The sequence below is a fragment of the Cibotium barometz genome, chromosome 12 (assembly GCF_041138505.1).
Source record: "Cibotium barometz isolate CiBa-2024 chromosome 12, ASM4113850v1, whole genome shotgun sequence".
Lineage (NCBI taxonomy): Eukaryota > Viridiplantae > Streptophyta > Polypodiopsida > Cyatheales > Cibotiaceae > Cibotium > Cibotium barometz.
In genome coordinates this window covers 46,814,125-46,827,536 of record NC_141057.1, presented here as the reverse complement: position 1 = coordinate 46,827,536, position 13,412 = coordinate 46,814,125, and the positions used below count along the sequence as shown (strand labels likewise).

The 13,412-nt window shown below is 52.2% G+C and overlaps 1 protein-coding gene across 1 annotated transcript in view; it reads right to left on the bottom strand.

Moving 5' to 3' along the window:
* Window positions 1-13,412, bottom strand: part of LOC147633493 (DNA gyrase subunit A, chloroplastic/mitochondrial-like) — a 107,260-nt gene that overhangs the window by 54,939 nt on the left and 38,909 nt on the right. Inside the window, exons 8-13 of the mRNA XM_086806582.1 lie at window positions 11,083-11,153; window positions 10,887-10,995; window positions 10,717-10,779; window positions 9,639-9,704; window positions 9,182-9,270; window positions 1,165-1,213 (exon numbers count right to left, since the gene is read on the bottom strand). Of these exons, the coding sequence (XP_086662708.1) occupies window positions 1,165-1,213; window positions 9,182-9,270; window positions 9,639-9,704; window positions 10,717-10,779; window positions 10,887-10,995; window positions 11,083-11,153 (447 nt within the window). The remainder of the gene's footprint in view (window positions 1-1,164; window positions 1,214-9,181; window positions 9,271-9,638; window positions 9,705-10,716; window positions 10,780-10,886; window positions 10,996-11,082; window positions 11,154-13,412) is intronic.

Below are 13,412 nucleotides of genomic sequence, written 5' to 3'. Positions count from 1 at the left end.
TCAGTTGAAAGACCAACCAACACTTTTTATATACCTAGATGAATCCAGGAACATGCCCAATTGACTGATCTGGCAGAGCTCTTCACCCTATTGCTTGTCAGTACCTTGGGTACAAAATAAAGATGGCACCTACAAGATGTGTAGATTACCAGGGCAAACCTTTCTAGGGGATGCCTGAAAAGGCAACTAACCTCACCTGTTATGACCAGTTTCCTCAAGAAATTCCCATCCATCTTCAAGAACGGTTGAGTTTATTCTGACAGCTTTTTCTTATAGTCACAATCTGCTCTCTTCCACTCCAATATGCTCTCATGAAAATTCAATTCTCATGGAAGTGCCACCTGGAGATCCCTGCTATGCACAAAAAAGGGTAGGTGACAGAAAAGTACTTCCCCAAACCTTTGACGATGGAACTGAACCTGAGATCCCCGTACTCTCCTCCCACCCATAGATTCCCTCTAGGCTCGGGGGTGGTTTCCTCTAGGAACCACCCCCGAGCCTGAGGTCTGGATTGCCATTGAGTCAGCACGTTTTTGCCGTAATAATCATAACTTAGCTCTCAACCCTTAACTCAGGCTCTTTGCCCTTAATACCCACTAGCATGCTTTTGACATGACCCATGGGCAATCTAGAACTTATCATTCCTAGCCCTAGCCTCCTGCCGAGGGTCCTGGCCGCCCCAAATCTCCACTAAGCCCTTACCCTAATCGTAGGTGAGCTTTTAATCCTAATCCTCAGTCTTAGTTGATCTCAGTTAGCTCATTCCCTTAGCCTTTAGGTCAACTAACCCCTAGTTAATATTGGACTCTACCAAGTTCAGGATGTAACAGATAGAGAGATAGATAGATAGAGAGAAAGAGAGAAATAAATATACATGCACAAACACATGCATATATGTAGCAGTTTGAGAACTTGAGAGATTCTCTGGTTTATGCCATAATGAGAAATTGTGAAACATACCTCCTATTAGGAAGGAAACACCTTGTGAAAGCTCATGCAAAATGCTAACCATAGAAGTCACATACACCGCTGTACAGATACAAAAACACTTCTCCAAAGCATGGAAACCACTAGAGCTGGAAGGGCATGCACCTACCAGGATTCAAGTCTTGCTACGTATAAGAAAACCAAGCAGTTCCTTCAACAAAGATAGCCAATCCTCACCTGCAAATACTCCTTGAGGCCCTGCAATTCAGGCTTTCCATTCACAATCCTGCACATTGAAATATAAGTGACTCAAATACTGCACACGGCAACAGAAAATACGAAATGCTCATGCATCAAAACAGTATAATTAAACACACAGTTCCTAAATAGTTGTGTTCAATACGTCACTTGGAACAAGCCGAAACCCCTCGACAACATGAAAATATTTTATAGCACCTAAGGGATGCTCGATTGTATGCTGGTTCACTTTGACCACATAAAAAGTAACAAGATATTTAAGGAATTGGAAAGGGAACCTTGCCTCAGGGCACATCGTTTTTTTATTACACTATCTCATGACATTGAGAGAAATCGAGATGCATGTTGTCGAATAACCTCCTAATGAACCTCAGGTTAAACATCTATTGAATGTATGGTTCTTCCAGCAAAGTTTCTGCATTCTATAGTGAGATGTGCAAGACATCTTTATACCCAAAAAGAGGGTCGGGCCTGGGTAAAGGGCCTCATAGGAACTTCCACAAAAAGAAAGGCTATCGTGGTTAAACCACTTCATCAAAAGAAGGCTAACATTGTACAGCCTGTTATTACTGAGTCTAGAAGGAAGAGAAGATCATAGAGATAATGGACACCTGTTCATTGCAAACATCCCTAGCCAATGCCGTGTGAGTAAATTTCCGGTTAAGTGAAATGTGAATCTGCCATGCACTAAATTCAAAGTTGTTTCCAACTGGATGCAACCCCGCTGCTGATCGCCTGCGAGCTCCGCTTCACCCCCCCCCCCCCCCCCCCCCCCCCCCCCGCTGCTTCTCGCCATCGCGCCCCACTCTCCCCCCCGCCAGTCATCCGCTGTCTCCTCCGCCCTCTCCCCCGCCTTCTTCCTCGCGCCCCTGCTCGCCATTTCTCCTCCGCCTTCTGCCTCGCGTACTTCCCCCGCCTCCCTCCTCGTTTCCGCTCTCTTTCCCCCCGCCTTCTCTTCCTTCGCCACCTTCCTCGCTGCCTTCCCCGCCATTCCCCCCGCCGTTTGCTTCCTTCCCCCATCCCTTTTTTCCTCCGCCTCTCTAATCTCCTTCGCCTCCCTCTCCCACGCTTCTCTCCTCTCCCCCGCCACCTCTCCCCCCTCCGCCTTCTCTCTCCTCCCTTCCGTCTCGCCCCTCCGCCCACCGCTAACTCCTCCCCGCCTCAGCTTCCCCCCCCCCCCCCCCCCCCCCCCCCCCGCGCGCCCCGCCCCCGCTATCCTGTAGCCCTCCGCCTCTCTTTTTTCCTCGCAGGGCTGTCTCCCTCCCGTTGGTGACCCCGGCTTCTGGCTTTTTCCCTCTGGAGGACTCCATGGAAGCCGCTCCGACTAACCCTGCCGATTCCGGTCTCCGTCTGGAGTTCACAGCTGAAGATCTTCAGTTGTTTGTTTCCACAGTTTCCGCTCTTGAGGCCTCCTCCTTGGTCTGCAAGATAGTGGGTAGCCGTCCGATGCGGAGAGAGCTTCGCGACCTTCTGCAAGGCAGCCTTGTTGGCGTGCCCGCCAAGATCGTCAGCGTAGATTTTTTGGGACGTGGCTACTATCAGGTGGATTTCGAGTCCCCACAGGCAGCTCAGATGGTGCTGGCTCGGAGCCCCATTGCCCTCCGCTCATCCCGGGCGTTCCTGGCGCGATGGACTCATGGTTTCGACCCCGCTTCTGACCCGCTAGCAGGCGCGACAGGTTTCCCTGTCACTATCTGTTTTCCTGGACTCCGTAGGGAGTACTTGCCCCTCTTGTCATCCATTGGCAAGGCATTCGGGCAGGTGGTGGAGACACCTCAGACAGCGGCTTCAGTGATTGCTCGGGCAGCAGGACTCCCGGCCATTCGGGTTGTGGTTCCGTCACCGGAGTCCCTCCCGAAGACGATCCTTCTCCCTTGTCTTTCTGGAGGACATATGATACAGCGCGTGGAGTATTCGGGCCTCCCCGGCCAGTGTTACATATGTCGGGAGATGGGCCATCTCGCACGCGCCTGTCCCCGCAAGGGGGCTCATCCTTCACGCTATGCCGCCTCCGGACCCCCTGCAGGAGACCCGAGGGGTGGCCATCCACTTCAGAGACCGGACGTCCCTGGCTCGTCACAGCAGGCGCCATCATCAGACGAGCAGACCCCGGCGGAGGATGCCGCACAGTCCCAGGAGGCTGGCGGATGGTAGGAGGTTCGCCGGCGGAAACGCCCGGCCCGCAGGGACCGTCGTCGCAGACGCCAGCAGGCAGCACAGGCTGGCGGACAGGCTGGCGGACAGGCGACTCCGACTGGCGTACAGGCACCTATCCGCACTTATGCTCCTGTCAGGGATAGGCGGCCAGCAGGTCCCACCCCGATGGACGAGGATTCAGACTCAGTGCCCGTTGAGGCCGCTGGTGGAGCCTCCCACGTGGAGACCCCGCTCCCGCCTCCCCTCGCGGGGGGCCCCGCCCCCTCCTTGGAGCAGATTCCTGAGGTTCCTGGGCCGCACTCTTCGCCCCCCGGCTCCCCTTCCCCCCACCCGGAGAGCACTCCTTCCACCCTCCCCTCTCCCCCCCCCAGCCCCCCCCCTCCCGCCTCCCCCGGCGGCCCCCCCTGACACCTATCCTCTGGCAGATGCCTCTCCATCCTCTCCTCGCTCTCCCCCCTCCTCGCCGCGAGCCCCCATCCCTCCCTCGGCCTCTCGAGGATACTTCGCCAGACCACCCACTGCCCCGAGGCAGCGCAGCTGGGTAGGCCAGAGCTCAGTCCAGCGGCTGTTCCACCGCCACTCCGGGCCGGTGGAGATGGCGATCCTCGCTTCGCCCGCCACAAAGTTCTCTCCAGCCTCCCCTGGGGGGGCCCCCGCGAGTGATGGGGCTACAAGTGGATTACGGTTTTTTCAGGTGCCTCCAGCTGGACGCTGGCCCGTTCGAGACACTGGTCGCGCCCTTGTGAGTTTGCGTGGTGTGCCATCCCTCTCGTTCTCCCTCTGTGGTGAGCAGCATGGTGGCTTTCTCCTTTCCTCTCAGTGTTGCCCCAGACACAGCATGGGATTGCAACTCTGTAGAGGAAGTTTTGCGTGATCAGATACTGGAGTTTTCCCACCACTTCAGTGACTTGGGGCTCACGGACCTATTGCAGACCCGATTACACTCAGCCCGCATGAGCTTGTTTGGTATAGGAGACTGGCGGGCGGATCCGGTCCACACCTCAGTTGAGGCGGTGCTTCTGATTCTCCTCCATGCCGCCCCGAGGGTGCAGCCTACCTTTAGATACATATATGCAGAGGATTGGTCTCACGCCTATGCCCTGGACAGGGCGAAGGCGGAGTGGGGCTGGACACAGAGACAGGTCACCCTCTTTTTGGAGAGACTCCGCACCCGGACAGACAGTGATTATTCTCCCTCCAAGCCGGCGCCCAAGACTCACAGAGTGGAGGGCAGATCATCCGGGCCGGCTGAGAGGGGTGAGCCAGTGGAGGCTGCTTCACTTGCCATAGCTCATCCATGAGGATCCTCTCATGGAACATCCAGGGTCTCGGTGGACATCGCTGCTACATTGGTCGGGGCAGACTTCGTCAGGAGATCCAGAGGGCTCTCGTTGGAGGACCCATAGATATCCTTTTCATCCAGGAGCACCACCTTTCTGCCGGGCGTACCCGCACCTGCCGGAAGATCTTGCCAGGCAGGAGTCACACTTTTTGGTCACCGGCATATGGCTCCCAGGGGAACCAGGGTGGAGTATGCATCTCAGTCAGCGAGCAGCTTCTATCCGAGGTTGTGGACTCTGGCATTCTGGTCCAGGGTCGTGCGCAGTGGATCATCCTTCGGGTTGGGGAAGACCGCATTGGCTTCCTCAACTTCTACGCCCCTAATGGGGCGACCGGGAGAGCCGAGTTCTGGAGCACCATTAGGCAGTCCCTCCCCTTGGCAGACCACTGGTGCCTCGGAGGGGATTGCAACATGCTGGAGGATGCAGAGGACAGGATGGGGGGCAGCCAGGAGACCATTCATGGGCCGGAGCTCGCTGCCTGGGAGGAACTAGTGCTACAGGTGAGAGGCCAGGATCCGTGGACTCTCCCGGAGTTTGGCAGGTTGCAGGGGAGTCTATCTTTCTCGCGCTCGGATAGACGGGCCACAGGAGTTAACCTATCCCGCATCGACAGGTTCTACATTGATGAGTGGGCCTGTGATAGAGGTGGCACAGTGGGCATACTTGCAGGCTCCTCGTTTTCAGACCACTATCCAGTGCTTCTCCAGATCGAGGACCCCACGAGAGGAGAGCAGGGCCAGAGCGTCCGGATTCCAAATTGTCTCATAGAGGAGCCCGAGATTGCGATCAGAGTTGAGCAGGTCTGGCAGGAGCTGCAGTTCAGGAGAGGATCGGCAGCCAGCGATCTTGCCAGTGGCTTGCAGGAGATCAGCCAGATGCTCAGACAGGCTGCCTTGGACCGGCTGGAGGCCTTCAGAGAGCAGGAGAGGAGCCTACGGAGGAGTCTAGCGTCCCTCCAGAGACTCCAGGAGAGGGATCCTACGAGCCCTTGGATCTCAGAGCAGACGGAGTCAGCTCGCACGGAGATCAGATCCATCGAGGAGAGGAGGGTGGAGTTCCGATTCCATACTCGGGCTTCTTTTTGGACACAGGCTGGAGACAGAGTGACTCGAGATTTCTTTGAGGCGACAGGGCCTCGCTTCAGACGAGAGGGTCTCAGGCGTCTTCGGCAGGCTGATGGCCAGGTTGTGGTGGATCCCCCCAAGGTTCGGGCTATAGCCACAGATTTTTACAGGGACCTTCTCTCTGCTGAGCCCGCAGATGACAGGGTGAGAGAGGCTCGGGAGGCAGTCCCGGACATCATCCACTCCACGTAGACTGGCTTCATCCAGGATAGGAGCATTCTGGATAACATTTTCTCTTTCTGGGAGGCTACGGCTCTGGCTAGATTTCGGCAGGAGGATCTGGCAGTGCTCCTTCTCGACTTCGAGAAGGCATATGATCGGGTGGACTGGGCCTTCTTGGAAGGCACTATGGAGAGGATGGGCTTCCCCCCTCAGTGGATCCGTGGGGTCTCGGCACTCTACACATCGGCTCATAGCCAGGTGGTGCTGATACAGGGCGTGCGCGGAGAGAGGTTCCAGCTCTCGCGCTCGGTGCGACAGGGGTGCCCCTTGGCGCCCTTTCTTTTTCTTTTTGTGGCGGAGGCCATGAGCACTTTTTTGACGGCACAGGATACAGGTTTGCGGGGCCTCCAGCTTCCCATCCGCACTTCGGAGGAGCTCCTAGACTCGGAGTTTGCGGATGACACTGCTGTCTATCTTCAGGGAGGTGAGGAGAACCTCCGCCGCTTTGCCTTAGCCATGGACAGGTTTTGCAGAGCTTCGGGCGCTTTGATCAACTGGCACAAGTCGTGTGGGTTGTGGGTCAGCTCTATGCCCCCCCCCGACTTGGAGGCCAGTTGATGGTTTTCAGTGGCTGCCCCCCGGCACTACAGTGCGTTATTTGGGATGCTATGTGGGCATTGACATTTCTCCGGAGCAGCAGATAGCCCCCCTTCTTCTGAGCATTCGGAAGAAGCTTCTGTATTGGAGTACCGCTCGTTTATCTCTGGCTGGCCGAGTAGTTGTGGCCAACCAGGTTCTGCTTGCTACTATGTGGTACATCACTTCTTGCTGGGCCTTCTCTCGGGCATGCATTGGCCAGGTGCAGAGGCTCATCAGGAATTTCTTTGGTCCGGTGGCGATGGGCGGCCCGCCAGGGCCAAGGTGGCATGGGCAGTGATCACTCAGCCGAGGGAGAGAGGCGGCCTGGGCATTGTTGATCCTATTTGCCAAAGTCGAGCATTGCTTGGCAAGTTGGTAGTTCGTGGCCTCCTGCCAGGCGCTGAGCCGTGGAAGGAGTTTCTTATTTCCAGGATGCTCAGCCGCACCCCTTCTCTTAGCGGCCCCTGGACCCCCAGCATCAGGTGGATCTTTACAGAGCAGCGATCCAGAGGAGTGGGCCTTGGCTTCGAGGAGCGTTTCGCAGCTAGCCTTCTAAGGGCCTGGTCGCATCTGAGGCCGTCACTCTTCCAGACTCCCCCGGGCACCGATGAGGAGCGCCTGAGGCAGCCTTTGATCTGGAACCCCTTGATTCGTCTCCCCAGTGGCCATATGGTTGGATCGCGGTCTCACGTGTCGTGGGGCCCGCTGAGCTCAGGCCCAGCCCAGTCCCTAGACGACTGGCTAGGTTTTCAGCAGCTGCCTCTAGAGGCTCAGGAGAGGAGACTCAGTGGGATGAGGGGCAGAGAGTTGATGAGACAGGACATTGAGGCGGCCATCCCCAGGGAGTGGCGGACCCCAGTACAGGACCCTCCACCTCCACAGTGGATGGGTGTCTTTACTCGGCATGAGATCCTTCTAGCGGTCTACGGCACTGCGGAGAGAGTCGCCCCACTCACTTTCGAGGTGGGAGAGGGTGGCCAGCTTCAGAGGACACGACTAGATTTGGATGGGCTCCAGGGATGTATTCTTCAGAGGGTGCGGGTGGTCGGCTTTCATCAGAGACAGTGGCATGTAGACCCCTCACCGGCCTTGATAGGGGAGGACTGTTCTTAGAGATTATGGGCTTGGGACAGCAGGCCTCTTATTCGCCTTCAGTGGGATCCAGGTGAGTGGTTTTGGCGAGATCCCTACTTGGCCCATACCAGCCCAGGCATCCCCTTTTTTCAATACACAGCGAGGCTGGGGCGGCGGATTCAGAGACACAGGATAGCGAGCACCCCGGCAGCGGCCGAGCATTGGCGGCGACAGGGGCTCTCCCCTGCCTTTCTTGGGGACTTCTGGCAGCGCCTTTGGGCCAGCTTCCGACCCCGGAAGGTGACGCTGTTTCTCTGGCTCACAGCGCATAGAGGACTGGCTATGGGGGCTTGGCTAGCTTTCGGCAATCACCCAGCGTCCTGCCCTCGGTGCGGCCATGCACAGGAGTCGCAGCGGCACTGCTTATGGGATTGCCCACAGGCACAGCAGGTCTGGCAGCGCGCTCTCAGGATGGTTTTTGCAGGCTCACCAGGTGAGATGCTGGTGACGTGGGGTGCGGTGGCTTGGGCCACAGCGGCCCGGCCCTTGGATATGAGGACGTCCCTGGCAGTGCGACCATCCAGGTCTCTGACAGGGTGATGGCGGTGGTTCCGACGCCAGACTTCTCTTCGGCAGCCCCTCGGGAGGCGGTCGGGCACAGATGGGAGTTGATCAGCAGCATGACGGCTTGGCACATTTGGAGAGCCCGATGCAGGGAGGCCATTGACCGCCAGGCGACTCCACCGGCGGAGGTCATACAGGCCCTCTGGGTGGACATCATTCACACCTTGAGAGGACACTGGGGGAAACTCCAGGGCGACTCGGATCGCATGAGAGGGCGCCGCAAGGCTTTCCTCCGCACTTGGCTGCCTGGCCCTTTCCTCACCGCGAGGGGCGAGGATGTCACTTGGCACTACAGGCCTCCAGTTTGGCTTTTCTCACCTCCCACATGTACTACTAGGTAGCCCCCCCCAGAGAGCGGCCAGCCACGGGGGTGGAGCTCAGGAGTTCACTGTGTTTTTATCCCTCCTTGCGAGGTGAGCTTTGTAGCCTTATGGCGTTTTCTCATTAACTAATAGAAGGATCTTTTTTCCGGGAAAAAAAAAAAGAAAAGAATCTGCCATGCACTCCAAGATTGAGTGATGTAATTCTGGCCATGTGAAAATGTGGACTTTTAGCAGCTAACTAATGTTGCGTTTACCACCATGTACTTACAGGTGGGTTTTCATAACACCCCTGCATTTGCACCAGATATTTGGAAAGAGACTGTTACACTGGAGTTCTATGGATGTTATGAATCAGGTGCTTTCTGCCATGAAGCTTCTTACTCATGCTTCCTCATAGTCACGTGTAGGGCAAGCTAGATAAAGAGATCTTTTGATTTTTGGACAAGAAATTATTGACTTCCAGACACAGGTCGAACAAAAGAGAAAACCTGCAATTTTATTCAAGCAACACAAATTTATGTTGCAGTAAGTTAAAAAGAATACTCCTTACCCAACCATGTTACATCCAAAGGACGTTTGCAATGGTGTATGCTTGTAGAGGTTATTAAGAACCACCTCTGGACTTGCACCTCTTTTGACCTGCAGATAACAAATATTCCTTAGACTATCAAAAGACGTTAAAATGAGAGAATTATCAAGCTTTTTAGTTTCACCATAAATGCAGCCAGCCAAACAGACACATTTCAAAGTGTAACCAGTTTAAGCTAAAATGTCCTCGGATATTTCCAAAATGATTTCAAAGATGAGCTCTAACGGCTCTTCATCTAACTACATGTTTCAATCTTCTATCTGCATAGGTCACCAGAACTATAGTTTGTCAACGTCAACAACTGACACTAGGTAGAAGCTGGCAAGCACAGAAGCCACAGATTGCACACCTTTGACAGAATAAAAATCCTAGGATAGCATGATTTGTACTGGGAAAAGCATGAGAAAGCAGTAAGCACCTCAACAACCACACGCATTCCAGTACGATCGCTCTCATCCCGAATGTCACTGATACCATCCAAAACCTAAGCAAAAAATGAACCAACAATTTCCAAAATTATCCTTGCGACCATACAAAAACATACTCACACAGGAATGGGAAACATCTTGAAAGTGCATTCAATGCATCTTTGGCATTCACAATGTATTATTTTGTGGTTGCTCTATTTTGTGGAACTTAGGAGCCCTACCCATACATGACTGGCCTGTTTTGGGAAGGCCAATTAAGTCTATTTGCCTGCCCATACTTTGCCCATATTTTGTGGTTGCTCCATTTTGTGGAACTTAGGAGCCCTACCCACACATGACTGGCCTGTTTTGGGAAGGCCAAGTAAGTCTATTTGCGTGCCCATACTTTGCTGAAAAGTAGGAAAGGTTTGGGCACCTTTTCCGCCGATCTTCCTCAAGCTGTTGGCTGCATTCTACTCTCCCCTGTGCAGTCTCACTCACGCTCATAGGGCTCACAACATGAGCTAGATTCTCCTCTAAACCCTGACCTAGCTATGCTTCTAGGAATGATGCATGTGACCAAAAGGTTGCCTTGCATGCCTTGCTTGGTTGAAATCCTCAATCCTTAATACCCAAAGTAAAAGCCAAAGAATCTTAGAATCTTTATTTAAAAACCATTCTCCTCTAGTGTGTCAAATCCAAGTTGGAGTTTAGGTGGTACTCTTCCAAGTGTGCACATAATTCACTTGTTAATATGTTCAGCCAATTCCATGTGAGAACTCTAGGAACCCTAAGCTTCTTCTATCATTAGATTCTCGTATTCCTGATAATAAATCCTAGGATCATAAACCATATTATGATACTGATCTATTTCCTAGTCAGTTCTTGTAAGAGCGATTAAATCAATACCCTACAAGGCAAGATACAACAAAAGGTCCACCACCCATTTCATTATGCATTGTCAGGGCTCTACTAAATAAGAAACTCCAGGGCCTTACGGCATCTGTACAATCTATCTATGGGAAACGGGATACTTTGGATATACATAACTCTTAAAAAATAAATGCTTGGAAAGCTCAGAGGGCATACCTTTTGCTCAGCAAGCTCTGCAACTTTTTGGACAAATGCTGCCTTATTCGTCTGATATGGCATCTGCAAAAATAAGGAGATTTGACTCCTACTGTACAAGGCAACACCAAAACAGCCATGACGATTATGAAAACAATGCATGGTTACATATAAAATGAGTGGTGACCAACCTCTGTTATAACAATGAGGTTCCTATTACTTTTCTTGTCCACCTGTTCAATCTCTGCTCGACCCCTGACAATCAGTTTACCTTTACCAGTCCTGTAAGCTTCCACAATACTGTTGCACAATGCCAATCAATACAGGCAATCAACTGACTGCGTTAATTTTAGAAAGTAAAACTAGGAAGGATCATCATCAGCATACCCCAAAGAGCCAAGAATTTGACCCCCAGTAGGAAAATCTGGACCTGGCAAGTGATCCATGAGCTCTTGAACCTGAAAATTCAGCCCAAAGCATTGCATCACAGGGGGGACACACACACACACACAGAGAGAGAGTGATATCAACATCTTCAAAAGACCCAATGGGTCTATAAGACCAAAAAATAGTACTACAATGAATCAACGAGAATACTGAATCAAAAGAAAATAATATGAAACTAGCTATCTATGCCTTTATAACATGTGAATACAAGATACAGATACATCATGGGCTCATGTGGTTACAATAAGAGATTTTGATTTTCTGGAAACACCCATGTACTGTAGCCCTTCATGTGAGAAACTCATGCTTTGACAATCCTCTAGGACCTTTCTGTCCATCAGGTTTTGGACAGCTGAGCCAGACTTTTGCAGGGAGGGAGGCTAACCCACTCAGGAAGGTCACAGGCACACACATGACCTACACATGGTAAATGTGGAGCTTGCTGCAAGTCTGAGAGAGCATAGGGCTGTAGCATGCTGAGCAGCCCACGAGGGGCAATAGCGTGCAGAGGCCATACAGGGCTGTATCATGCTGAGCAGGCCGCGTAGTGCTGTAGTGTACTGAGCAGCCTGTACAGAGGAGCCACGTCAGTATGGGGTGCTGGACAGACTAGATCATCATCTTGATCAAGAAGCATTCTCTGCATGGCTGTGGGCAGCACCTGAACAGTGCACAGATGGCCGCTATTTTCTCCTAGTTAGCAAAAGCGTGAATGTTATTCTGGGTATTAAAAAATTAAAGCACATCTTTAGTTGCTTTAATGCCTAGAAAGGGGGTGAGTGACTACTGACAAGTCTAGCTTTTCTGGAAACACCCATGTACTGTAGCCCTTCACGTGAGAAAGTGTGGGTTGCAGGTAGTCTGCTTTGGGCTGGAGTTTCTGCAGGAAAAGTGTGCCATCTTACTAAAAGCACAAGGCGGCCATCTTGTTGCAGACACAAAACCTCACTTACTTTTTAACTGCTGAATTCTTCACTTGAAGCTTGTGTTATTGATCACTGGGCACTCTTTTGTGTTTGCTTTCTTGGCTGAACATTGAGCTGGGGCAGCTATAGCTCTGGACACGCTTGATGAACGGTGGGTATTAAGGAGTCAGTGAAGCCACTGGTATGGCTTAGACCCTATCTCCGCCCGTTGTGTGGGAGGATGATTGGGAAAGCTTGGTCCAAAACCCCATGGGGTTGGACACGGCTAGCCCCGTGGGGTTAAGTTGAGGAACCACATTCCTCTGCACTGAAAGATGAACATTGTAGCATGCAATAGATTGACCGTCGCAATGCACAACAAAGCCTTCTTTAAACCTGCAATGTTGCACTAAAGTAGAGCCAGTGTGTCACATAGCACTTCAGTGCAAAGTGCATGTGACAAACCTCTTGATGCCAGAAGGTTCTTGCTACGTGGGATTCAAAGAAGAATCCACACGTTGTTGCATGGGTCCAGGAATCATAGTTACGGGGAAACGGCGTTTCGGCCCCTTTTTTTCATGAAACGCCGTTTCGGCCAGGTCCATGTTCTGAAACGGCGTTTCAGCCAGAAACGTTTCCTGTAGGGGGAAACGTTTCCGCCAACTGGTGAAACGTTTCCCAAGGGGGAAACGCGCCGTTTCCCCCTGGTAGCCTGCAACAAAGCAAAACAGAAAAAAAAGGAAGCAAAATGAGGCCTAGCCTACAGGTGGTGTGGATTGATAAGGGGTGGGAGCCCTGATAGGGTGAGGTGCCATCTTCTTAGCCGTCATAGTTACGGGAAACGGAAACGAGACAGTGGCATGTGAACACTATTTGTGAATTTTTAATATTCATTTGTGGCTCCTTTACCCTTCTCTATAAAACCCTTGCTTACGTGGCGTTTCCCCGTTTCCCCCCTTCCCAAAAATCTCGAAACGTTTCCGTTTCCATGGTTCCCGTTTCCGTTTCCGTTTCCGTTTCCGTTTCCCGTAACTATGCCAGGAATGGCTTCATAAAGTCGATTTCATAGAACCTGAATTATGACGGGATGTTTAATCCATTCCATGGGTCATGGGGTTACCTCAAAAACTCTTTAATACTAGATTTTTGGTACTTTTTGTAAAAATCTCTAAGGCATTTTTATTGCCTCGTCATGTAGTGAATCCAATTCTATTGACTGTAAGCATGGTGAATCCAACAATCACCATGCTTACAGTCTTGTATAAAATCATAGCTAAAGTTGTGGCAATGAGAACGACTCCTTTATTGCAAAATGTGATTTCCCCCAGACAACATGGCTTTATTAAGGGGAGATCCATAATGGAC